At 36.9% G+C, this 27,256-nt stretch overlaps 1 protein-coding gene across 4 annotated transcripts in view; it reads left to right on the top strand.

Annotated features, from left to right (window-relative positions):
* dtnbp1b (dystrobrevin binding protein 1b) overlaps positions 1 to 27,256 on the top strand; it is a 70,767-nt gene that overhangs the window by 26,592 nt on the left and 16,919 nt on the right. The window contains exon 2 of one of the 4 annotated variants that reach the window (XM_025006848.2): positions 13,943 to 14,355. The exons of the other annotated variants lie outside the window; for them this stretch is intronic. Within the exon in view, the coding sequence (XP_024862616.1) occupies positions 14,310 to 14,355 (46 nt within the window). The 5' untranslated portion in view covers positions 13,943 to 14,309. The remainder of the gene's footprint in view (positions 1 to 13,942; positions 14,356 to 27,256) is intronic. 4 annotated transcript variants of the gene reach the window in all.

The following is a 27,256-nucleotide window of genomic DNA, read 5'->3' as shown; positions in this document are numbered from 1 at the left end:
ATTTTTTTTGGTTTCTGCTATACAAAAGTTGACCGCAACTAAAACAAAAGCTATAATTTTTAGCTAACTTAACTTTACAAAAGCAACCATGTAACCAATTTTAAAGCCCTGTCATTTCAGTTTGAATCATAAAGTCACAGCATAGAGAAATGTAGTAGGTTTATCACCTCTCCATTAATACAATGCACTTTGTAGCTTTTTACTTCACCTTGTGAACACCCAACCCCTGACACAAAGAGGTTGCAATGTCACTCCCACAATTACAGAAGTCTCAACTTAGTTTCCTGTCTGGATTTGATTCCTGTCATCAAACAGAAACAAACACACACCATGGGAATCCAAATGTCAACACAAGTCTTGCTCAGACATTACAGTACGTGTTCCCTGCAGGTGCGTCTTCAGCCTCGAGTTAAAAACGTACCAGTCACCAAGTTAAACACGGCTAAGTAATGTAGTGCAAGACTGAGAGAGGCAAAGGAAAGTTAATGAACCCATTTTTTTAAATAGCTTTTACTGCACAAATGTCTCTCCAGATGAAAGGTTTGAATCTCACAGAGATAGCTCAAACCTTTCTCAAAGAACAGAAAAATCCGTATTATAGAGGTTCAGAATGAACTGCAAAGATGGAAGACATGCAAGTGGAGTTTGACACACTTTAGGAATGCTGACATAAAAAATCCCAAGCGTCAGCTTTCACTGAACTTTAGAAGAAAGTGAATCTCCCAGTGATAGCAGGGTGGTTTATCTCTAAAGGCAGCCTTGGTTCTGGCCCGACAGCTCTGGAGGGAAATCGGTTTCTAACGTGCGGAGTCTGCATCACAAATTCATTGTCTGAAATTTCCTGCCTCCTGTGGCTGACGTGCTGTCTATCTGCCTGTGTCTCACTTCAGTCAGACTAATCATTTTCCTTGTTAATTACTTCTTTAGCCAACAGAGAGGTTTGGGAGGAGGGGAGGAAGTCAGATGTGCTCCTGGGCTGCAAATGTGGATCCTCAGATTTAGTTATCATTTTAAAGGTTTTCTAATTTGATGTGATTTATTGATGTTTAAGAATTTGCATTAAATTGAATCAGTTCTTGTTACTTGACTACATATGTGAATGTATTGCACTTTAAATACAGTGCTCTCATTTACACCTTGTTCATTTAGGCAAAATCTGACAGCTTGAGGAAAAGATGGCACTTTAAATACAGATTCAAAGATTCCAAGACGTAATAAAGTATCCATAATAAATTTAATGTCTAATAAGGTAGGCAAGAAGTTTGAGTGATGCGTACTCAGACTATTGATTGTAATTGTAAATCTTTGAGCTTATTGGTTTTGTCCCTGTATCATCTCAATCTCTCTGCTTAGAGAATCCTGTAAGCTGCTTTTTAAGAGGTTTACTGATTTAGCGGAAATCCACTGAAGCCAAGAATCGATTAAAACTATTAAGATGGAGGAACTTTGCCAAATATTTGGGTGTATGTGACACAATCCTCTTTTCACTGACATTTCAAGGACCAACCTGCGGTGCATCAGCACTTATTTAAATTTATTTTTAAAGAAAGGGTTGAAATATTAAATCATACTTTAACAAATATCACATTTACATGTTTACCAGTTTATTTGAGTCTTGATTTAAGCAGATAACAGGTCAGTGTAGAGAAACGTGGTTTATCAGATTATATTAGTGTCAGAAGTGAAGCTTAGAGCTATTAATCACAGAAACTGAAACAAAATCATCATTTTCTCCAGAAGCATCATCAGAATACCGTCAGGTACGCAGGGACATGATAAGATCTCCAAATGTGAATCTCTGCCCTGCAGCTAAAAAAAACAAAACAAAACAAATAAACAGCCATTCCCATATCTCATTTATTATCCATCACCTCTTTTTTAGCCTATATGCTCCAAGTACTCTTCCAGTCTTCTGTCGGTCCCTGCGTTCATCGTGTATGTCCTCCTTCATAGATCTTTGGTGCCCAGGATCAATTAAAGATGAGAGACCTGAAGTGTTGGCTGATGGGAGTCTAAAGAGAAGGAATTCAAAGCTGACGAGCAGCGTAGGGATACAGATTAAAGCTTATTCAGTGCTTTCTCCATCTTTGCCTTAGGACAGAGAAGAGAGGAAGAAATGGAGAGGGAGTAATGTTTATGACTGGATGAGCATCAGGGACAAATGGAGCGGGAACAAAAATGTGTTACAGAAGCAGCACATGCCGCACGCTCACGTAGAACGTGTTTGGTTTTTACTTTAAATAATGATATTTGCATTGTTTTTTAAAATGCTTTAAACAGTTTGAGCTGAAAGTGTTCTGGACAGCGACCGAACAATTAATTCAACAATAATCTTGCTCCTAAATTGTTGCTTATCTCAGATGAGGTCTTTCAGCTGTTAACTCTGTAATGAACGCTCCTCAAGCACAAAAATACAACGACAACTTGACTATAATAGCAAATACAACTGGAAAAGCTCCATTAGCAACTTCTAAGATGAAAGCGCTCAGTTTTAGTTTGCATTTTTATTAAAGTCAAAGGTTTTGCTCATTTTTTCTGCCAGTGTGTGTCTTGTCAGGAACTGATCTTCTCTTCTCGATTGTTTCTGAAAGTAGCAACTAAATTATATCAACTTAGTCTGACAAGATCATGTAGTAAAAATAACATAGCTTAGCTTAATTTTAATTAGAAACAGCATAATTTACACATGTTCATCTGAAAATGTTTTACTCTTCAGAAGGAGTAAACTAGTCTTTTTTTTAGACCATCTCTGTATAGTAGTTAGAGCTGAATGATCTCCTCCAATATGGTTCTATTTATTTGTTTTCAAGCTCAGCATTGTTAAAATGGTTTGTAAATTGGTCAGCTGTACAAATTTGTGAACAGTTTGCCAAAATTCAACTTTATGCAACACAGCTGTGCAGTTTTGTTTGCCTCAACAAACTACTTAAAATGATTGTTGTCTAAAAACGTTTCTATTAGAAGTGCTTCTGTGATCATCTGGTAGTCCTAAAATGCACATTAATGGGTTATTTTAATTCATAGTGAAGTTTTTCCAGGAGTCGTGGGTTTTATTTTGTTTATGATGTATAAATGCAGAAACATACCAAGCTTTTAATCTTTGTTTCCTGTGGGACAATGACAAAGTAATAAGTTAGAGAAAGATAAGATTTGTTTTCGGAGTTAATCTGTAGTACTGTGGCTGAAATGCGGTCATTATTTGGTGTTAAATTTGTTAAAACTGACTATGATATTAAGGGTGTCGTCATGTGTGATTTTCACCAAGTTTCATTAATAATTAATAAATGCTCCAAATTTATTGACTCCATAAACTGAAACTAACCTTAAAAACTGTTTTGACAGCTCATCTATTGCATGCAGCCTGCTGGGATCTCTGGAACTAAAACATATTGGTTTAATAATAAACTTGTTCGCTAAATGACACAAGTGTTACTCCAGTTAGATTTCTTTTTTTTGTTGTTCTGAACGGAGGTGAAGCTGTCCCAGACATTCAGCAGGCTAAAGAAAAGAAATCTTTATAGACCAGTCGATTCGTAGCTTAAATTTAATTTTGTTGACACAACGTAAGAAGCTGGCTGTTAGCTGCTGCACCTTCTTGATGATGTGTTCTGGCTCCGTTCGGAGCTGGAGCTGCGCCTGGTGACACTGGCAGCTGCCAGCACTGGTGCCCATCGGGCTTTGTGATTTACAACCTGGACTTAAACAAAGCCTGAGGCCACATATCAATCTTCTCACATTGTGTTAAAGACCCAAAGCACTTCTCTTTGATAGGCCACTATTGTTTGGTGCAGTTAGCTACAAATTAAAATGAGAAGGCTGTGCTACTCTGCTGGCAAAAAAACACAAAAAAAACAGAACTTGAGGTACTGGATGGAGAGCAGCTGACTCTAAACAACAACATTGTTTTGTGCGAGACTGCCAAGATGCAAAGTCACACTGAAATGAATTGTGAGGAAGTTGATGAACGAGCTGTGCATCTGTTTCCAGAATGTGAGGCAAAAAGCGCCAAAAACATCTTCCTGATATGAAAGAATGATGGGTAATCAATTTTAATAGCCATAAAATTAACAGTTTAACTCATAAGTTATTGAGCAAAACAGAAGCAAAATTAATATCCGAACCATCTGGAGTCAAATATTCAGTTCCAGTTTAGTCAAAATATTTTATTATTTAGTTTCTTTGCTATAAATATCTGCATTAAAATAATTAAATCATGTTACCAAATGTAAATGTTGTTAAAGACTTTTCACAAACTCCTAAAATTCCCAATTCCTTTCAGACTTTTTTCTTAATATGAGTGATGCCTGATATTGGTCAGTGTCTTATAACGCTTTAAAACATGTCCCAAACAGAAATAAGGTTGCAACTAAAGCAATAATAATTCATTCTGATGTTGGTTTCATCAACAATTAGGATTTAAATGTTTGACCCTCTGCATCAAACCTAAAACTCCTCTAGTCCTCTACTTGCTGTGAGTGAAGATTTCTGCTAATTATTTAGTTTTTGTAGTTTCATGGGTAAAAACGGTGGCCTGAGCTGACCTGCAACACAGATGATCCGTTTCAGTAAATCACTACACAGCTAAACCTTCTTAAAGTGTAAAGGTTTACTGATTATATAAACATTTCCTCACACAGGTCAAACCTTCCCTCATTTCTTGCACAGAACACAGAGTGATCCAGATGTCTCTTTTAGATAATTTATAAACGCAGCTTGTAATTAACTGTAAAATGCTTGTTATTTCTCTGAAGGTGTTTTCTTCTCAGATTTGTGTTCGGAGTGGAGCTCCTCAGAGTAAACATTTAACGAGTCCTTTGCGACACACGGAGTAAACTTCACTTTAGATCAGAGTTCACCGAATCAGGAGGTTTTTTTAGGTCAGTGAAACAGACAAGCAGTATTATTTGTTTTTGTTGTGCAGTAAGACCCCCACACTGCCCCCTCTTTGTGCTGCTTTAAGCAACTGAACCATAGAGAGGTTATCTGTCAGCTCAGTGGAGCAACGCTGCTCCACTTTAATGTTTCATCTCCTATTCAGAATTAAAACAACATGCCATTTTGTAAATGTTTAATACTTTTAATGAGAAACTTTGTGTGGAGTTTATTTTTAACTTGTTAAAACTGGGTCTGGGTGTTTACAATAGTTTAGATTTACTGTCACCTAAAAAAAAACACCTTAAGAAACATTTCTTAAGAAAAGAAATGTTGCTTTTAATGTGGCCAAGAATGAGATGGTTATTTTTAAATGTATACAAACAAAATGTTCTAATAATCTAAACTTTCCAATATTAAAACCTGCAGATTTTCGTGTTATATGCAAATAATTAAACTTAAATAAAAGAATCAGTTCTGAAGATTCTGAAGAGTTTATTTTTTGTTTCAAGAGCCAAATTAATTATCTTATAATTTTTCATCTAGTGAATATCAGCAGATGGAAACTTAATTTAAAAAATACATCTGATTAGAAAATAAACATAATACTTAACCTTTGATGAAAGTTGGAATAAAGGAACAAGAATCAGACTTTGACACCAGTGGACATGTTTAAATGAGGCGATACTGCCCCCTACTGGAAATAATGCTCAGACTAAGCAAGGAAGAAAAAACTCAAGTAAAAAGTGAAGTTTAAAATGTCTAAATTCCTTTTTAGGAGCATGTTTTATTAACACAGTTGTCCTGACTTTTCACTCATCAGAAAGACTTCAGTAAATTTCCAAACTCCAAGTAAAAATACTTTGAGCTAAAAGATGAGTTCAATTGTTGTTTTTTTTCCTTCCTACTTTATATTCACAGCTTAAACCTGACTTTAATTAGGATGTAATTATAACAAATGTAAGCACAGTCCAGTATCGTTCATAAGTTAGAGCTTTGTACATTTAGAACTGAGAAGGCGTTTTTTCCGTACACTAGATGGCGCTGTCTTCATTCAGTGTGCCAGGCTTTGTCATCACCTTCAAGCTAATAACTTGTGTTGACTTAAATTTTAATTACAACTACAGCTGAGGTCAGAGATTTACATTAATTCATCAAGGGCATGGATGCCATATTTATCTGGGCTGTTTAATGACTGATTTGAATTTTTTTCAAGGGAGAAATAATTATTTAACATACAACTACAGTGGCTTTCAAGTTTTGAGTTTTTATGGATTTTTCTTCAATCCACACAGGGTCAGAATTATACACACAGATTCGAATACATTCACACACTCCCACCCAGGGGCTCTGTCTCAATCCATGGGGGTGTAAAAATGGCTTCACTGTGGACCGTGACGCTGGTGCTCCAGCAGTTTCCAGCTCACGGCAGGCTGGAGCCTCAGAGGTTTCAGGGTTGTTCTTCAACATTCAACAATTTCCTTTCACTCGAGGGCGACAAATGAGTTTTGGTTCGTCCAATAAATGTGGTCAAACAGCTCATTTTGATGCTGGCTAAGAGAAACTCCAGCTGCAGTCAATCATGACCACTAATGAGAAGTTAATAGACCTTGGACTCGTCAACCTAAGACATTCTAAAGCCTTCAGCGCCACTTATTAAAAGCTTCAGATGAATGAGTGAATATATTTGAGTCTGTATGTATAAATAGTTATAAATTCAAACTTGTTTCTAAAAATCATTGAAGTTGTATGTTGTTTAATAGTTTCATTTCTAATAACTAAAACTCCCAAATTAATGTGTAAGTAAATGTCTGACTGCTACATATGCTATTAATGAACCTTTGTCTCGTGTTTTTTCCCTTATTCAAGTTGATGCATAGTACAATCTCTCTGGCACAAGTCCTGTAAATATACACACTGAGACACACACCAGTCTCTGCGTAGTTATTGAAAACAGCAGGATAATACCGAACTTTGTATTTTAACATGTTCTATGACTGTGAACCAAAAAGCATCACATTGATGAGAGAATCCAGAGCTACTTTTGCACAGGAGGTCAGTTTTCTTCAAAAAGCTCAGCTTAAACATCAGGCAGAACAAGGGGAGTAATTACGAAGAGATAATTCTCACATTTTATGTGTTTTGTTGAATTCTTAACTCTACAGCAGACCTGGAGGGCTCTTTGCCGCACGGAGCAGTGAGCTGTGCACTTTAGTTATTTTCAGACCCCCCCCTTGAGGAGCTGGAGATTTTGTTTAAGAGTAAATCTTATTCTGAAGCTTATTGTTGTTTTATTAGCAGTAAAGACAAAATTGCAATCAATTCATTATGTGAGCTGTTTGGATTGTTTGGGTGTTACAAATTCATTGTATGCTTGAAGTTCATTCAGATACTTAAAAACCTTTTGAAATCAGGCAGTGTTTGAAATGATACTGTTTATAAGTGATTCTTATTGTAAGCCTCTGATATATTATGAGATATTGTCCTTAACCACTTCAATCAATTAGTGCTTTATTTTCAGTCTGTTCTTTTGATAACAGAAGACATTCTCTCATTTGTGTTTTGCATAAATTCAAAATAATCAGAACTTTTCACACCGCTGTCTCTTCACCTATAGCATATTGTCATGTCATTCTATAAAGATATTATCCCTGTTTTGGCAGCACATCTTGGATTGTTATTCCCACAAAAATAGAAAGTCTCTTTGAGAGGAGCGATTCACCGTGACGGCTGCTGGGCCACATTTAAAGGGATGCAACACCAGGGGGGAGGAAAATCAAGCCACTTCTAAGAGGCTGGCTTTTTAAGGTCTATTCCAAAAAGGCCCCGTGTTGCACGAAACAGGGAAATTCAAAGTGATACCACAGGGTGGTGGCACAGGTCAGAATAAGGCCTGTAGCAGCTGGAAGAGAAGGGAGGCTGCAGCTCTTTCTGTAAAACAGAGACAAAGATGAGATGCGTCAGATTACGTTTGTTAGTGTCAGATTCTGAACAATTAATATCCTACCTGATGCAGATAGCTCTCTGTGCTGTCCTAAAACACACTAATACACTAAATATTATTATAAAATATGTTAATAGGCATTTCATTAAGTTGTGAAAAAGACTTTTAAGTTATGTTTCATCAGTTTATTATCACCCACTGCCATAAGTTTTTTTTGTGTATATGTATCTTAAGCATTCACAAAATCTTAAACTACTGGATGAGTTTTACCGAAAGTAATCACTGGGTGTGCAAATAAACTTCATTAATATTTGAACACAACCCTGTTTAAGATGGCTGCCACAGCTAATTGACCTTAACATAAAAATGGCTATAATTTTTCAATTTTACAGAAATTGAGCTAAGCTGAGTGTTATCACAAATCTTGAGATCTTACAATATCACAAAATGGTTTGTAACGTCATTTATAAGGTCTGACCAAAACAATTTGTCATCATGAGAGGATTTTAGCTTACAATGAAAAGTGAAGGATGATGTGCAGTCCTTCAAGGAATGCTAGGCTTTTAATTGCATTACATATTTATTTAATGGAGTATTCTTTTCCTAATGCACCAAGTCAGATTCTGACTACGCTACACCTAATCCTGCGTGAGATGCTTTTCATATGTTGTCACAAGAACTTTTTGCCACTCGCACTTTAATGTGAGAAGTGAAATAAATAACAACAATCAATACAAACAAAATAAATTAGGTCAAGCTGTGCTAATGGCAAGAAATGGTGCAGACCTTCTGTTTTTTTAAGTAAAGTATTGTGATGCTCAAGTGGAACATCAGAGGAGTGTTGCATCTTAAGTGACTCCTGAGTTTGTCTCCTAAAATTGGCTAAAAAGAGAGCAGATGGCCCCATGGGTAGAATCCAGACTCACTGTGGCTGTGACAACTTTGAAAAGTGTGGCTGTGAGTCACTATCTGAACATTTGTGTACGTGTGTGGTTGTGTTCGCTGCCTGTGTTGGATTTCTTCTCCAGAATCTGCGTCCTGCAGGCCGTTTCTCAAAATAAGAATGTACTCGCAGTCTAGCCAGTGTGGTTATATAATAACAAAAATCTGTGTGTTTCACATTGTGTTATTTGCATTGGCATATAGCATCCTGTTAGAAGTTTATTTCCCTCAGTAGATGTTTTACGAGTTTCTACATCAAATGAAATTGAGCAGAAAGGGTTGTTCGCTTGCACCTGTTTGCTCAGTCAACCTGCTGGTCGCTTTTGTTTGGGGAAAGAAGAGTCAGTTACAGGTGATGTAAAAAAAAAAAGTGTTCAAATTCATTGCCTTTATTATGGGTGTTACACCTGAGGTTTGTGAGAGAGGGCCTTGTGATTTGACACAATTTTAGAGATAAGATTTTCTATTTATTGTGATCATAAATTAATTTTACACCCCTGACAATCACTTTAAATTTGTACCATTTTATATTAATTCAACAAAATTTAATTTGGCAGATAAGTTTTTGTACATAATAAATGATGGAAAAAAAAACCCACAGAACTCTGCAACTGTGACTTTAAAATGAGGTTGCACTTCCATTTAAAAGACTTATTTTTATTTATTTATTTATTTTGTAGATAAATGTGACCTGAATGGTAATGTGCTCTGGGTAAATTAGGATTTGTGGAAAGGATATGCTTTGTGGTTTGAGGTCTCTGTGTGTGTGTGTGTGCTGGTTTTGTAACATTTTTAGGACCTTTTCTGGCATAATCACCCACCTTTTCAGGACTGGTGGTCCTTATTAGAACCAAAACTGGTCCTGATGTGGTTGGACCTCCTTTTTTGGGTTAGGAAATAGATTTAGAGCGGGGTTATATACTGGTAATGGTTTAGGTTATTATTTGAATTAGACAAGACCAATGACTCAGTATTTTAAAAAGTCATGCACAACTATAAGAAGATCTCAAATGGAGTTAGTCTTCTCTGTGAAAGTAGCACTGTGTAAACCAAGTCATTTCAGAAATTTCATTATCCTGCACGTCATTATCGAAGGAATAGCTATGATACTGTAATCTGTCAGTACAAAGATGAGTCATTTGAATGCAACTACTTGCAATGGTCAGTTTAATTACAACATTAATAGAAAATAGACTGATATTCTACAGTATTTCAAATGTGCTAACGTGCATTATTATAACCAGGAGGATGAGATTGTCAGCAGTTTTTCTCAGAAGGGTAAATAAATCCTTTTTATATTAAAGAAGCTGTAGCTTCTTAGGTGTGCAATTAAAGTCATAAAATGATGGCAGTGAAGCATCTGATCACAACTTTAAATTAGTATTTTAACTGAAGTGTACAGTGTTTTTTTCAGTTTTTTATGCAGTGATTTATGGTTTTAATGTAATGAAGCTGTGACACTAACTGCAGAGAGATGCTGATTAAGAAACAGTCAGGTGTGCAGTGAGAAAAGGTGTTTTTTAACTTTGCATTTCATGAGATTGACACATAAAAATGTGGTGGAGGAGTTGTGACAGCCCTATCTCAATTTAACCAAATACATTTTTAATTTACCCAATGTTATGTTTTCCACATTTCTCTTTTACTCACCTTTCCATCTAATTTTCTCAATCTTTGAGGCATCGTTTGTTTATATCATACATCTTTTTGTTTGACTTTGCAGACTAGACACTGAGATTATTAACTAACTAGCCTAATCTGGTCTTATTTTGTGGTGATAACAAAAAAAGTGTGATTTGACAGGGGAAAGAGAGAAATAAAGAAAACTGCAGGAGGTGCTGAGTTGCCTGGCAACAACTTTCCACTTTCATGTGAGATGGCCTTCATCACATGCCAATGAAGACATCTAGAAGTAATTCAGCATAAAAGTTGGTTTACATACACTAATTAGTGTTGGAAAAAGAGAAGAAAATACGTAGAAATGTAACTGATGAAGAATAAAAAGTGACTGCAGAGGTTGAGCAATAATTATTGTCTTGTGGTAAACTGCACAAGCCTGGAGATCTCTGCAGCATCTTGTCAGTATGAATATTTTTATTTACCCAAATGAAGTTTGGTTCAACACATTCCGGTGAAAGCTTCACTGATTAACGATAAAGCTGGTGTGCTGCTCACTGAAAACTGATTGCAAAAAAGAAAGAAAGAGCTTCACTCTCCTCCATTCCACTAATTTTAATAACTTTTTAATTCAACAGTACTGCTGTGTACTGTATGTAGAGACAACATGCTAGTAAAACATGATGAACAGGTAGTCATGCACTACCAAAGTTTTGTTCTCATTTACATGTTCCAGAGTTTAGTTTAACTAATGCCTCCCACCTGCATTACTTTTCACTACATTCTCTGATTCAAAAAGTTAATTTTATGTCCTAAAACTGAGAACATTATGTTTTAGGATTTTTTTTTTCACCAAAATGAAAATACTGTATGTTGTCATAATGGACAGAGCTCAGAGTTTTGAAGGGAAACTAAATTTATCTGCTAAATGCACCTCATAATATCTGCAAACTATGGTGGTGGACGGGTGATTTTGGACATGTTTTTCAGCCACTCAACAAAGTAAGCAGCTCCTCAAGTTACTGTAAAATATATTGTATTAAACTTCTCTCAGATTCTTCTCTGGCACAGAGAGTTAAAAAGTTTATAGGTAGCCCGGGAAAGTTGGCACGTTTCTGCACAGATTACATAAAACAGAATGCAAATTGTCTGTTTCCAAGGCAACAGTACTTTTTGTCTTTGCTTTCATTCTCAGCTTACAGTTTTCTTGGTACGCTTAGTTTTTCTCACCGAAGCTTTTGTTTTTGATGCTTTAGTAATAGTTGGGTATGGTTCAAAGCAAATATAGATTTTTTTATTTTTTATTTTTTTAACAAAGCAGACGAACATGGAAAAAGTTGGGTGTTGTTTGTAAATTATTATGAAATACTGACAGAAAAAAACTATGAATATGAAATCTGAGAGAAAATGCCTCAGTATTCCTGTTAGTGGACGTTATTCTGCAGGAGGGACACATTTAAGATGTGTAATTAATAATATCCTCTGCATTTGCACGAACGTGGTCATTTTACATTTTGTTACACTTTTACAGTTAATTTCATTTTGCGCTGCATACACAGATTAATTACATATTCAAGTTTTGGATGCAGTGAGGTTCAAAACCAGTTTTATCTGGTTGTAATCAAGCCTGTACAAAAATTTAGGCACTCTGTCCAGCTTAAAAATGTCTTCATGTACTTCATAATATTTGTTCTTTTAGCTTGATCAGTTTCTATTAAAAAAAGAATAGAACAAATACTCTGAGGGTTAATAACAGATTTGCTGACTTTGCCCCCCACCCTCTTCTCTGTTGAGACAGAGTAATCATAATAACATACAGGTTTAAAATTTCAACATTTGTTGCTTTTAGGGTTTTTAAAGAAAAAATAGTAAAAGTGCAACATTGCTTCTCACATTCGCAGCAAAAATTAGAGTGAATCAGGTCCAGTGGAAGATATGAATTTCATTTTTTAAACTTTAAATTGTTTCTTTAATCATCTTTTTTGTATTTGTTAGCTGCGTCTAGATTTTCCAAAGATAAAGTAGCAACTCAAAAATATGTAGTTATTTCTAAATCAAGCGTCAGATTCTAAAAAAGATCTCCAATTATCAGTTTAATAATGAACCTGTATTGTTTGATGTGATGCTCCATAACCCCTTAATTTCACACCCGTGCACTTCCCACCCCTCCTGCAGCTCTTTGTGTTGTAATCAGCCTCAGCTAATTAAGAGTCTTATGATATTTTCCTTTAAATTTCCTGCAGCTACATTTGTGCAGCTGCATCCAGAAGTTATTGACAGCTGTTGCTGGTGTTTCTTATTTTTCCTGTGTGTGTGCTCTTGGGTATTTTGAGCTATTCAAAGTCTAAAAGAGGAAGGATAGACTCAACCCATGGATTTAGAGAGTGTCTTTTATTTGATCATTTTAACAACAAACACTCGTTGATTTTAGTTTCTCCTCAGAATGTTTGCTTGTTTAAATGCTTTTCCTTTGGCTAATTCCTAAATGGTTCTTATCATCAAAAGATGAAAAGCCCATGATAATATTTTTTGCCAATATGTGTGTTGTCTGTTAGCAAAATATCTCATGAACAACAGAACAAATAATAATGAAACTTTCAGAAAGTAATCATTGGATGTATATCTACAGCTGATTAACTTTTGAGTCAGTCCATTTCAAGATAATCGTCAGAATTAATATATAATTCAATCAATTTTACAGATATTAGGCTGATATTTGATGTGGAAGTAGCTGAGAGTCATTCACAACACATACGCTGAGCAAGACATTTCACAATATAGCATGAGGTTGAGCATAATGTTATTTTCAATGTTTGACAAAAATGGCTATAATTTAATAGTTTCTCTTCATAAAATAATCTTGATATAAACTATGGCATAAAAGGTAGCAGATGATCTACATTCCTTCAAGAAATGATAGGCTTTTAATTTTTACTTGATTGATTCTTAGACTTTTGATGCAGCAATAAATTGTTTTTAAAACCCACAATGCTAAAACCAATTAGACAAGCGGTTTGTTAAAGCCATACTTGTGAAAGATTCATCTTTTGATTCCCATGAAGTGCTTTTCACATGCAGTTAAAGAGGAGGAGGACACAAAGGAGACAAAGCCAGGTGTATTTGTGTTGCTCTTCACGGCATCATGCTAATGAGGAGGATTATTATGTCCCCTCCTCAGGCAGTGGAGCTACACATAGTGGGTGTGCATCGAGTCTAAGGCTCTTTTATGTGGTAGTGTGCGTGCATGGGACAAAAGCAGAAAAAGAATTGTGAAGGAGATTTTGCTCTTTTTTTTTTTTTGACTTTTCTACTCACTTTATTAGACACTGATCCCTCGATGGAGACAGCCTACTTCTCCTCTCACTAACTTATATAAATAAGGAGGCTATATAAAGTGTGCAGGCAGCGTTAAAAGGCATTAGTGTGTTTAAAGGTCAGAGCCAAATGTATTCATGATTTGCAGCAAAACTGCAGCTACACAAACTCCTTATTTCTTGTTCTCCTTCTGTGCACACCCTTTTCCTCACCTCCTCTCCTCTGACCCCCCCTTCCTCCCTCTCTCAGCAGCAGCCAGTGGTACGCTCCAATCATCTTTGCTCCTCTCCATCCCTCCTCAGCCTCAGCAGCAGCCCCCCTCACCGGGAAAGACACTGGTGCAGTCTCAATCCATACGTGCACGTGTACGTTTTGTGGCTTTCTTGAGGACGCTTAACATTCGAGAGCACATGAGTGTGCGTTCCTCTGCCGGAGAAGCTGCGAGTGAAGCATCCTTTGCGCTGAGGAGCATGTGTGCTGACTGAGTGGCAGCGTGAGGATGCACGGTGGGCAGGATCTGTCGTGATCGGTGGAGTTTGTGGTGTGCTATACTTGTGCCGTCCTCCTGCTCCCTCCTTCCAATTCGGTTATCTTGTGAGGACAGAATCATCCTGCTGGGATGTCCACCTCACCTGGTGCAAGAGACGGGAGCCAAAGGAACTCTTGTAAGTAACTTGTGCCGTCTTCTGTAATTATGAATAATTATCTGTGTGCATCAAATGTTGTGGTGGCAAAGGTTTGGCTTTTTAGAGAATCTTGTTTTAATGAAGATCTGATCAAAACTGAAGAAGAATATGCTACAATATTGTCTTAATTTGGTTAAAAAATGTAAAGTGTGTGTGACAGCATAAAGACAAGAGATTGGGTGTTTCATTTGGAGAGATCATAAAGTAAAAGTATATAATAATTGTGTGCAAATGGGTGTATGGAGTAGCTCACAGAATGCTATGAATATTGTGTAATAGAGGATGGTGTGTGTGTAGGTGCATGCCTAAGTGTGTTTGCACGTTCCCTGGAGCGCCTCCAGCTGTACATCTGTTGGGAAGGTGCTTTAAATGGATTGACAAGTGAGCCAGCTGGATCCTTTCACTCAGAAGAAAGGGCTAGATGACACACTGGTGTCATTCACTGCTGTCAAACTGAGCTGTTTTTTGTTTTTTTTTACTTTATCCTTCAGTCGGGGCAGTCTGTGTTTGTTTTAGAGGAAGAAAATGGCCCTGATGTTGCATCTTTTTAAAAAAATTTCAGCCAGCAGTTGAGATAAATGCATAAGAAAACGTCCCGCTGTTTGTAACATTGTAAGACATTCCCATAAAGGAATTCTAGTATGTAGCTGTAAGTGGTGATTAATAGGACGATGTGACTCATTTAGACAGAGCTGTGTGGGTGCGTATAGGCAGAAAATCTCTCCCAAACTCATCCTCACAAACTGGGATGCGCACAGAATCAGAGCTGGGAAAAGGCATCTCCTTTTTATTGCTTTTGTTATTATCAAGCCCTCTCTTTCATCTAGCTTTCATTCCCCTTCTCTCCTCTGTTATTTTCTGGGCGTTATTTACAACCTTACCTCTCACGAAACTCACCCGGAAACTGTTTTGTGTGTTTGGCTGATGCATTAATGATCACACAATAAATCATCCACCCTCAGTGGATGCCTATTGTGTGTGTTAAAAACTGCTGAATTTATTTGTTGTCATCACATCACTAGATATTCAGTGACTTGACTGCAGCTTATTATGTCACGCTCTTACTTTGCATCGTACTCGACTAGTTTTGTTCCCTGTCACGGCACATCCATCCCATTCTTACAGAGCAGCGCATTCAAATAGAAATGCCAAGAAGCTCTGGGCTACGATTACTGATTTACAAACCATAGAGTTACATAACATCTGAGGGAACAAGTCGACGGTCACATCTGAGAAAAGAAAACTAGAGATTATTCATGATTAAAGAAATGATTTAATCAAGCTGTTAAATTATTTATATTTTCTTATATTAGCATATCACTACTTGTGTAAAGAGTATTAAGCCTAAAGATCACAGGAAAAAGTAGTTGAAATAATTTATGATGCAGTTCACATAAATCACTAAATAAAGTTTCCTGTGATAATTTGACTCTTTACAATTGCAAATGTGTACAACCCCAATTTGAAAAAGTTGGGACATTGTGTAAAATTTAAATAATACAGTTCAATGATTTACAAATCTCAAACACCCATATTTTAATCACAAATGGAACGCAGTAAACACCAAGTGTTTAAACTGAGAAACTGTGTCATTTTTATGAAAAGAAACAAGGCAATTTTGAATTTTGTGGCAGCAACACATCTCATAAAAAGTTGGTACAGAGGCAACAAAAGGCTGTAAAAGTGAGTGGTACAAATAAGAAACAGCTGGAGGAGCATTTTACAAGTAATTAGGTTCATTAGCAACAGGTCAATAAGAGGACTCTGTATAAAACAAGCATTTTAGAGAGACTGAGTCACAGAAGTAAAGATTTGCAGAGGTTCACAAGTCTACAAAAAACTGTCTAAAAGTAGTGAATTTTTTTGAATATTTAAACATGCAATCATCTACAGTTCATATCATAAAAAATAAGAAGAATCTGGAGAAATCTCTGAGCTCAAAGGTCAAAAAGCTGAAAGGCAGTATTGGATGGCTGTGATCTTTGGGCCCTCAGGGACCGCTGCATTAAAAACAGGTCTGATTCTGTTCTGGACTCAGGAACACTTCCACAGATCACTATCTGTAAACACAGCTCACTGAAACATCCACTAATGCTGCTTAAAGCTCTATCCTGCAAAGAAGAAGCCACCATCCAGAAATTCTGCTGTCTTCTCTGAGCTAAGGTTCATTTAAAACAGACTGAGGCAGAGAAGAAAACTGATCTGTGGTCAGACAAATTAAAATTTGAAATTGTTTTTGGAAACCACAAATGGCATAACCTCCACATAGTTCAAAAGACTGCCTCTCTGATGGTATGGGGGTACATTAGTGCCTCTGATATAGGCAGCTTACACATCCATCAATGCAAAAAAGTATATACAGGTTTTAGAACAATAAATACTCTCATCCAAACAATCTTTTTCAGAGAAGGCCTTGAATATTTCAGCAAGACGACATTAAATCTCCATCCATTATAACATAATGGCTTCATAGCAGAACAGGTCTGCCTGCAGTTCAAACCTCTCACCAGCTGAAAACATTTGACCCATCATGAAACAAAAAATCCACAAAAACAAATGAAAAACAGGCCTGTTGAACAGCTACATCAGACGAGAATGGGACAACATTCCCTGCAACAACTCCAGCAGCTTCTCTCCTCAGTTCCTAGAGATGTTCACAGACTGATGTGAAAATAAGAGGGGATCTTTTACAGTGCTAAACATGGCCCTGTCATAACTTATCTGAGATGTGCTGCTGTCATAAAATTCAAGATTTTCCCCCAAACTAGCACAGCTTAAACATTCAAGATGTTTACTATATTCTATTCTTTATGAGATCTCCTAATCACTGTATTCTTTTAGTTAAATTTTACACGACATCCAAACTTTTATTTAGAATTGGGGTTGTACTTAGTCTTAAATGATCAAACTGTGAGGATTCTTATTAGTATATATGTGTGTGATAATACAATGAGTAGAGTTTATGTTTTTATGTTACCTCGAGGTGCAGTAGTTTTCATGTTGTGCAGATCTCTCCTCCTTTGTCCTCAGTAAAGGAGCAACAGCAGGCACCTGCCACTGAGATGGATGTGCTGTGTCATCACTTCCCTTGCCAAATGATGGCTCGCCTCACATCTCCTCTGATCTCTGGTCCTCTCACCTCTCACAAACACTGTTCCTCTCTCTGTCACCAAGTTGTATTTTTTTGCTCCATTTTGCTGCTTCACTCACTTCCAGTGTCTAGTTTCTCCTTTTAATCCTCTCTCCCCTCCATCCCGCTCAGCTCTCGACTCTCCCCTTGTCCTCCTCCTGCTTTATCTGGGCTCACATGAAACTTTAATTGCATGTAAATCAAAGCACTGCAGAAATAATTAGTCTTTTGTGCTGTTTTAATAAGAAGGGTCTGGACTGTTGAACTACGACAGAGTAACTGGCTCCTGCACCATCTCTGACAGCTAAAGCCATGGGGTAAACTCAGCTTTTAACTCTGAAAGGGGAAAAAAATGAATATTTTCAATAGAATTTTTTTTTTTTAAGATTTATTGATCTTTCTCACTTCTTGAAAATCCATACACTTAAAGGTCTCATTGAAAGCAGGATTTTCTCAGCTGGATGAAGTGAAGAGTTTGAGTTAAAATAAAAAAAGTCAAGAGTTTCTAAGATAAAGACTGAGCAGATGGCACCACAGAAGGTGCAGAAGTTTTTCATGTTCAGCCTAATATTTGATTTTGCTGAAATGTTTAATCTACTATAAATGAGTCGGTTGCAGACTGAATTGTGTCTCTGGTGATGGTCACAGGAGACACTTTCATCTGTGAAGCAAACATTTCTTCACACTCCTCTGTATTACACAGAAAATGTGATTAGCGCTGCTAATTGGCACATGAAAAAAAAAAAAGCAAACGTCATGTAGACACAGTAGTCGTGCATGAAGAAATGTTTTCATTTGGAGGTTCATTTTCATATTCCCTTTGAAACTATGACAATAATGGGGTTAACTGTCTTTAAGGATTTATCTTGTTTAACATATGAAAGAAACTACTCTTACAACAAAACGTTAAATACAAAACGTTATTTTGAGCGGGTTCCATCGCTCCTATTTGTCAGGCACGACAGGTTTTGTTGGCAAACCCAGAGAAGTATGTCTGCTTTATTTCTGAACTTTAATAGCAAGAGAGCTCATCTTCCTCAGTCAAAACTGGAGGAAGATTTCTCTCACTACACATGCTTTTTAGATTCAGCATATTAGAAAGGCTGCCACGGAGGGAGAATGAAAGAAAAGAGATAATTGATAAAAAGACAATAAAAGGGAGGGTGTATAACTAGAAGGATGGAACAGGGTAGAGAAAGAAATGATTCTAAATAAGAAAAGCAAGATGAGAGGCAGCAGTGCAGGAGAAGAACTGTGCAAAAGGGAAAGGGTAAATTGGGGATCAGGTGGAGGTGACGCGACTGGGAGAATAAATTGACAAAAAAAAGTGATTCAAGTACGATAAAAACAGAATATTTTAGAGGCAATATTTCAAATGACTGAGCCAGTAGAGATAATAAAACAGAATAATAAGAGGAGCCGAATGAGAGATGTCTGCACACAAGTCCACAAATTGGTGCTGGTAATGGTACCAAGGATGCACAAAGAGCAGGCTGAAGAATTTCTAGTCTCCTGATGAGTACTACATGATTGCTTTTAATGAAGGAGTGGTAAACAATTTGTCAATTGCAATATGTTTTTTTTCTTTGTTTGTTTTTTGCTGCAGCATAAAATTCTGCAACATGATTAGCCCATTTATGATTTCATTACTCCCTGAACATTTTGTACTTGTTGCTTTGAAAGGTTTTGTCCACAGCTAAAATTATGCATTATTAATATTGTTGGCAATGCAGTGACAACACTAAAGAAAAAATAGATTTATATGATGATGATGATTACTGGAGGTAACAGTTTAAAGCCTCACTAGGAAATCAAAGCGGAGGATCCATCAAGTAATAAAGATAGACAGCAGATCTGCTTTAGCTCATCACTGAACCAAAAACATTTAACTAACATGTGAAAATAATTAAAGACGTCAGAAAAGTCCCTGTACCTGCATCTGTGCAATTCGTTATAGACAACACTTATCAAAAAAGCTAGTAAGAGATCAGTACTTGTTCAGAAGTTGACATAAGGCGCTTTTGGACTGAAGGAACCTTTTCACAGTTCTTATAATCATTTAATCCAGCTACAATTCCTTCTTTTTTGTTTTAATACTGCAGGAACTGTGGCCGTTCACTTTCTTGTTTTATAGTAGCAGTTTTCTTAACACAGGACTGTAATTGTTCCAATCAGAACCATCATTTGTCCTATTTAAAGTATTATGTCTTATAAACAAAAACCTCTTGTGCTAATGGAGGAGATTTGCTCATATTTGCCAGTGTTGTATAGTCACTCCGTTTATTCTAGCAGTGCAAATACAAACCAGTAAAAAGATGTAGTTTTATAAGCCTCAGAGAATCCTTTGAACCGTTTGGTCCAAGAACACAAACTATAAAACTATAAATAAATCATAGAAACAAGACAGGAAATGTTGCTTTTTCCCAGCTCCCCACTGTGTTCAGAATTCATGCATTCAAAATATTTACAGGGTTTGCATTTTAAAGAGCCAGAGCAAAGAGTTAAGTGCAGCATCTCCAGAATACCTTTTATCTAGCTATATACAGTTAATAATATTGACAAGAATTACTGCTATATCACTTAACTTCATAGGTAAAGCTAATCAAATAGTATTTTTATTTTATTTTTTTTTTTTTTACCAAGACTTTGTTACAGTATGGTCAAAGTCAAGAGAACCCAGAAGCCAAAGAACCAGAAGTGTGATTTAATTTGCTGTTTTTGGAGCACAAGATGAAATCCTTTATGGCAGGACGTTTTCAAAGGATTCAGATAATCTGCAGGGAAATAACAAAATAAGGAAATAATCCAAGCACGCAGAACCTCAGTTTTAGTTGCAGACTCAAACTGAACAAAGCAAACAACCTTTATATATGAAACTAGCATCCCTTGATAGATTGCATATCGCCCAACGCCTTGATTTAAAGTTTAAACAAAGGTTCTCTAAGCTACTGACACACTTTAGCTCAATATCTGTAAAAGTTACTGAGTTACAGCCATCTTTGTGTTTGCTAAAGTTGATTAATTGTGGCAGCCATCTAGATTTTGGTTTACTCCAAAAGTTAATCAGTTGTAGATGTTCATCCAATGATTACTTTCTCAATTTCATTAAAATCTATCTAGTGGTTCTTGAGATATTTTGCTGACAGACAAACACACACACACACACACACACACATGGGTACAAATAAATAGTTGTTTCTTTTATGGCAGTGGGTGATGATTAAAAAAACTATGGCATCATGAAAACCAAGAATTAGAAAATATGCAATCCAAATTAAAAGAGCTCAAAAAAGAGAAACACTCAAAACAAGAGAATATCTTTTTATTACGAGATGCAAAAAAGATGCACAAAGAGAATCAAACTGTTTACAATCAGTATACGACTGGAGTTTCCTGAAGTGTTTAGATGCAAATCAAAGATTCAGTTTTGTTTTTTAGCCCCCATCATAATGACGTTGTGTAATCTTTGTACTACATTTATTTTTGTGTTGCTGCTACAAATAATACCCTGCTGCTCGTCACGCTGAGAAATTAAACTCTTAACCGTGTTGCATGACAATAGAATAAAAACTTGAACAGATCCACATGGAGCATAATGACTGTAATTAAAGGACAGCACTGACTGATGTGTAATTTTACACACAGGGGTTGTGGCACTTGTTTAGTTTTAAAGGTTACTTTAGCTATGAAGTAAAGATGAGTGAGAATCTGAATTCAAAGACCCTCTCGAATGTGTTTCAATCTGATGTCAAACGGGAACTAAGATGACAGCTTGCCTTGGAGTAAGAGAGAGGAAAAATTCCACTTATAGTTTTCATGCTCACACAACTGAACAAAGACTAGCTTGTATTTTTACTCACAGAAACCTAGCTGTCAAAATTTTATTTTCAGCATTTTCGCAAATCTAATCAGTGTTTCTGTCTTGTATTCTGGTCACAGATGGTTTAGAAATTACATTTTCCATCCCAGTGTGATGTACCTCAGCAGGTGGGGGTATCACATTCTTTCTCTCCTCTCCACCCACTCCTCTGGGAAATGGAGAGGGAGAAAATTGAGAGCAGTGATAGTGTGGTGAGACAGCTAGAGACACTCTAATTAGGTCCAAAGTTGGACCCGTAGTATTTTTAGGCATAAAAAGAGATGGTGCGTTATGAAGTTTATTCTTTGTTTTCCAGCAAGATGACAGTTTTTTTTTCTATATGCACACAGTTTTAGTGTTTGTTTTTGCTGTCTTTTATGTTCAGCTGTTTCTTGTGTGCCTACAGTCACTGTTCTGCAATATGCTCAACTGCAATAAGTGCTCTGACCTTATCATAAACTTTCTGAATGTTTATTAACCAAACTATATAAATATGAGTGCCAATTAGATGTTATCATCATTAGAAATCTTGCATTTGTGCTCTGAACAAGGGCATGACTCAAACCTTTGTTTTTCCCCAGGAAAAGTTAAGATTCCTGACCTGAAGGCATGCATCTTACTCATTGACTTTCAGGCCAGTTTTAGACAAAAATCATATGCGCACCTCCAGAAGTTAATCATTTATAAATGTACAGCCAGTAATTACTCTGTGAGACTTTCATTGAAATCCATCCAGTGCTTAGTTTTTGTGGTCAGTGTTTGTTTGTTTTTTAATTTGAGTTTGCTATAGTAGCCATCTTGAATCGGGTTGATTCCAAAGGTTAAGCAGTTGTAGATCTACATCTAGTGCTTACTTTCTGAAAGTTTCATTAAAACTTGTTCAGTGACTCATAAGATACATCCTAACAGTACAAACAAATACATGCACACATACACACACATGCAAAAAAATATTATCCCCTTTATGGCCTCATAAATTCACACTAAAGAACATTTTTAAAATTCAGCTGCCAGGAAGCAGAGCTGTAACGTACCAGGAGTGTTTTGATAAAATCCACTGGTTAAAAGGTCAACACTAGAAATAAGAAATGAAATACCCTGGAACATGTTGTTCTGGAGGCTCCATGGACAGAATATATGATAACTAATGAACACATTGCAGCACTTTGAGTCAGTCTACAGTCGGGTGTAGAGGAGATGCTGGTGTGAGCTTCTATACTAAGAAATCAGCCAGTATCAACCCAAAGGCCCTGTCTGCACTAACATGGATGTTTGGAAACCAAAGGTTTTTTTTAATTTCTGTAATCACACCCTTTATCTGCATGCAAACTGCATTTGGAGGACAAACAAAAATGTTTAGAAACCCTTTCCAATTTGTCAACTGAGATTTTGGCAGAATTATGACACTGTAGCCTTTTTCACCTATGCTCAACTTTATTTTGTGTTTTGGAAAGGACCAGAAACTACCCAACATTAAACATTTCAGTGTTTTTCTATGTCTGGCTCTGCTTCTCCTGATCCTATTGTCTCTAAACTTTGACCGTGTGCTGAACAGTTTAATTATTGAGAGAAAATGATGACCAGTCTCAGAGAAAAATAATTGTTTTTGAAGAACACTTTAGCCACGCTCAGAATTTTCTTAATACTGATGTTGTTGCCACCTAGTGGCACGAAAAAGTGTTTTCAGCATTTTAGTTAGAATTGTGTCTCTGTCTGGGTGGCGATATTCTTTCCAAACCAAGGAAAAATATATTAATTTCCAAAACTATTTGATGTAGTGCAGTGGGGGCTCAAAACATGATGTCAGTTTCTAGTAGACTCTGATACAGGAGGAGTAATATCATGCTCAAATAACCCATGATGTTTTAAGCAGGACAAACATCTCCTCCATCAAAGCTTTCAGCTGATTGACAAACAAGCCAAGGCCTTAAAAGCCCATTCCACGCTGTTGTTAAAGGCAGGACTGATGCATCTTTGTTGTGCAGTAACGTTTAGTGTGCAAGTCCAGACTGAGAGTTAGAGGTAGATGTTTTTCAGATCAGAGTCTGCCGCATCGCCACAACCAACGCTTCACTAGCTCATGTTCTTTTAAACAATGCAGCACACCCTCTGTGTGAAAATGATTAAAGCTGGCTGATTAGATTGACTGAGAACACCTTATTTGTTCAATAATAAAACTGATCTTTGTAAAACACAGCTAATCTGATTCTTGTCTGCTGCTGTAATGTGGAGCACCTCTCTGATCACCAGTGTGCGGAGCAGCTGGTATTTGTGTGTCTTGGAGTTCTCTTATGTAAGGATCTGTAACGGAGGCCAACCAGACTCAGCCCTCTTGTTTAAACTGATGACACAAAAGTGCAGCGTTTTTCCTCCACTCTTCCTCACTTTGAGTTTTTTATTTTTCCACTAGATTTCCGTGATTCTGTGAGAGGCTGAAACTTAGCAGCATGCACACCTACGTGCAGACATGGAAGATTTTTCCGTTTTTGGATTTCTGTCTGATACTGACAGATTTTCCTCTTACTGTGCGAATAAATAGGTGCGTGTCAGCGCAACATGTGAAACAAGACTTCAGGATGGGTTTGTGTGGGGGAGGAGGAATTCTGGTGCTGTGCACACACAAACCGTATAAGTGGAAGTTGGATGCAACAAAACAACAGATGGATTGTCAGTCACTGGGGCAGCAATCAGGTGTTTCATCCCAACGGTGTGTGTATTCTGTTTTCTGTTCAAGAGGCAGGAAAACATCAAACTCATGCTGGCTGTTCTACAGTATCAGGGTTGTTGTATAACACACCACAAAGTCTCTACAGTATATTGAAGACAAGAAGTGGGGAACTTTTATTCTTCTGTATATGATTAATTATAAGTTTGATTTAGTTTTGCGTTGAATTGAAGACATTGATGTTTTATTCACATGTGAAGCTGCTTTATTACTGTGCAGAGGTTTCAGGTGATATAAGATAGTTTTTCCTTTTCTTTAACCTCTCCATTTTCTTTTTGCAGTGAAATTAATTGAAGCTGCTTAACTTTATTGCATTGCAATGTCCTCCTGTCATTTTAATATGGATAAGCCCAGCATTAGGTTCTTTTCTCCACCCAAAACTACACTTTGATGTAATGGAGGTGAATAAAAATTATTTACATTAAAGTGAAGAAATGTCAAGAAGAGCTTATTTAATTCTGGATTCTAGATTCACAGAAACTGACCAAACCTACATTTATCATCTCAGTCTCTGACTCTGTCATCACAGAACATGAGCACAGCAGGAATATGAGTCAGATATATTAATATAGTCCTACAGTCGTTGTTGTTCCACTTGTCTGCTCCTTACATCTTGGCACACCCGTCCCATACTTTCAGCTGGACGGACAAGGGTTAAAATAAACAGCTAAGCTCAGTGAAATGTTTATTTTTCTGTAGATTTTTTTTTTTTGTCGAGTAATTTGGCTTCTTTACCAATAAAAGCTTTACATATAAAAATTCACAAAACTGGGTTTTTGTTTATATGCAAACTTCTGTTGTTTTTAAAGCAGTCAAAATTGTCCTGACACATTATTGTTAAACAAAACAGAACATTAACAAACTGAAAACATGGTTTTTCAGGTATACTGAAGTTTGTCACAACCAGGCCCAATTTGAGCTCATCAGCATGTCAGCTCTAATCAGCCGATACTGAAAATGATAATTTCTCACTGTCACTTCAACCCTAAGTGCACCACTAAACAAATACAGACTGCATCAGTTCCAACATTTGGGAGGCAGGTTTTCTGATTAGATTACCTTTAAATATTAAAATAGCCAAGTTGCACATCTGTCAGAACATCTGTCTTACATGTTTGTTTTTTCAGTTTAAGTGAGACAGCTTGTGGTTAAGCTAATTTATCATTTATCAGCTTCTCTGAATGAAGAGACCTGCTGCTTGTGTGCATCCATGTTGGCTCTAAAGCCGACATAAGTACTGATGAAAGATTTATCAAAGTGAACGTGTGTGTGAGGGCCTTTTAACACAGAGTGGCAGCTGTGTTATGTGTTAAAACACATGTTCTGAGATAATAACATACTCATGCAGAAAGAAAGTTAAAAATTAGAGCACTGCAGATGTGTTTTTCTTTTCTTTTAAACTGAAGACGGTTTATGTTGTACTTTGTCAAGGTTAGAAGACATGCAGCATGCACAGCTTCTCCACTTGGCACATTTTTTCCAAGGTGATTTTTCGTATTTTCATGCACATTTCATCTCCCCACATGCATTTCCTTCACTTGTATGGCTCTGTGTTTGTGCCAAACCTGTGTAACTCTGCACAGTTTCAGTCTTAGTTGCCATAAAATGGGTATTACACGTCGTGCAGCTTTTTGTGCCTCAAAACCAACAAAATGATTTACTAAAATCCATGTAGGACTCAGCACAGCTGTGATATTACTGTACTGATCATAGTTTGGGTCTACTGTGTTGATCACAACAGATAAGATGCTTAAGATGATAAGAAAAGGTGATAAGATGCTTTGTATTGTTACAGATAAGATGATTTAGTACAGGTTTGGGTGTGGGCCTCAGGCACATGGCATTCCATATTTCTGTCACCTTTGTCTCTGACTTCACTTTCCTTTTGCAGAACAAATTTAAACCAACAAAAGAGAGTGAAAGGGTTATTCATTAGTCCTGACATGCTGCATTCTTGTTGTACACGTGCTGCAGTAAGGATGCATTTGTTGCATTTCAAAGAAGAGAATCTTGTATTTTTATCTCCTAAAACTGCATTTGCATATTGGATATAAAAGTTTAAGGAACATGCATGCAGACCTTTTCATATATTGTTTATGTACTCCCAAACAGTAGGACACTTGAAGATAAACAACTTTGATATTCTACTCCTGCTTTTCTGCAAAATCTGATGGCGTGTTTCTTCTGTGGTGTTTTTGTTATGGAATTTATTGTTTTTGGTCTTATTTTACCTGCGCCTTCTTGTCTGAAGGATCAGACTGGCCAAGTGTATGTTCCATCATTAAACTGCTGTCTGTTAATAAAAAAAAAGAGACATCATCCTTATCTGTGGGTAAAGCCTCCTTCATGGCAGGCAATTAACCTGGTGGAAAATGCCTCTCCTCCTTGGTTTTTCCTTCTCTTTTCTACCAGCTCATCCAGCCTCAATTAGGTGTGTGATGTAAGCATTTTTAATTGTCTCCTGAGGGCAGGATAATTTTCCTTTTATCTGTCTGACATTAACTTTGCTGTGTGTGTAGGTGAAGGATTTTTGAAGGTAGTAATTTGAATTCAACTCTGTCATAGTTTGATTCCTTGTTAATTGCTCCAGACCTCCTCGGCTGGTCATTTTCTTCCATATTTATCTCTGAGCACAGAACTAAATATGAGACATGTCATTTTTTTTCTTTTAAATCATTCACTGAGGCATATTTAATCCCTGTCTGTAAGGAAGCATTATAGCTGCATTTGAATGCTAAATGATGCAAGACTAACTGCAAAATTCTGATTAGCTCCAGAATTCATTTCCGCATTTTGAGTAACATCATTGTTCAGCAATGTCACAAACATTAGTTGCACAAAAATCTGGTGTAGAAGTGTGTTGTAGAAATCAGTAAGAGCACTGAGATGCAGTCAGCTAAAATATCAATGAGCAGAAAGAGGTTTGTGCAGGCAGAAGGCTTTGTTGGCAAATAGGTAAACTGCTTTTGACCAGAGGTAGTTTGACACACTGAGGACCCCTTGCTCCCTCAGAGGACCTTGTGTTTGACATTGTGCTGCCAGCTGCTGTCAGATAAAACAACCGGCTCTCAGTAGCTCCCCTTGCTTTCCTCTGTCACAAGTGTACAAGACTGGATCACAGAACCATAAGAGGTACAACATGTTCACTTGAAAACACAAAGATGAC

The sequence above is a fragment of the Kryptolebias marmoratus genome, linkage group LG5, assembly GCF_001649575.2.
Source record: "Kryptolebias marmoratus isolate JLee-2015 linkage group LG5, ASM164957v2, whole genome shotgun sequence".
In the NCBI taxonomy this organism is placed as follows: Eukaryota; Metazoa; Chordata; class Actinopteri; order Cyprinodontiformes; family Rivulidae; genus Kryptolebias; species Kryptolebias marmoratus.
Note: the sequence above shows the minus strand (reverse complement) of the source record. Positions and strands in the feature narration are given on the sequence as shown.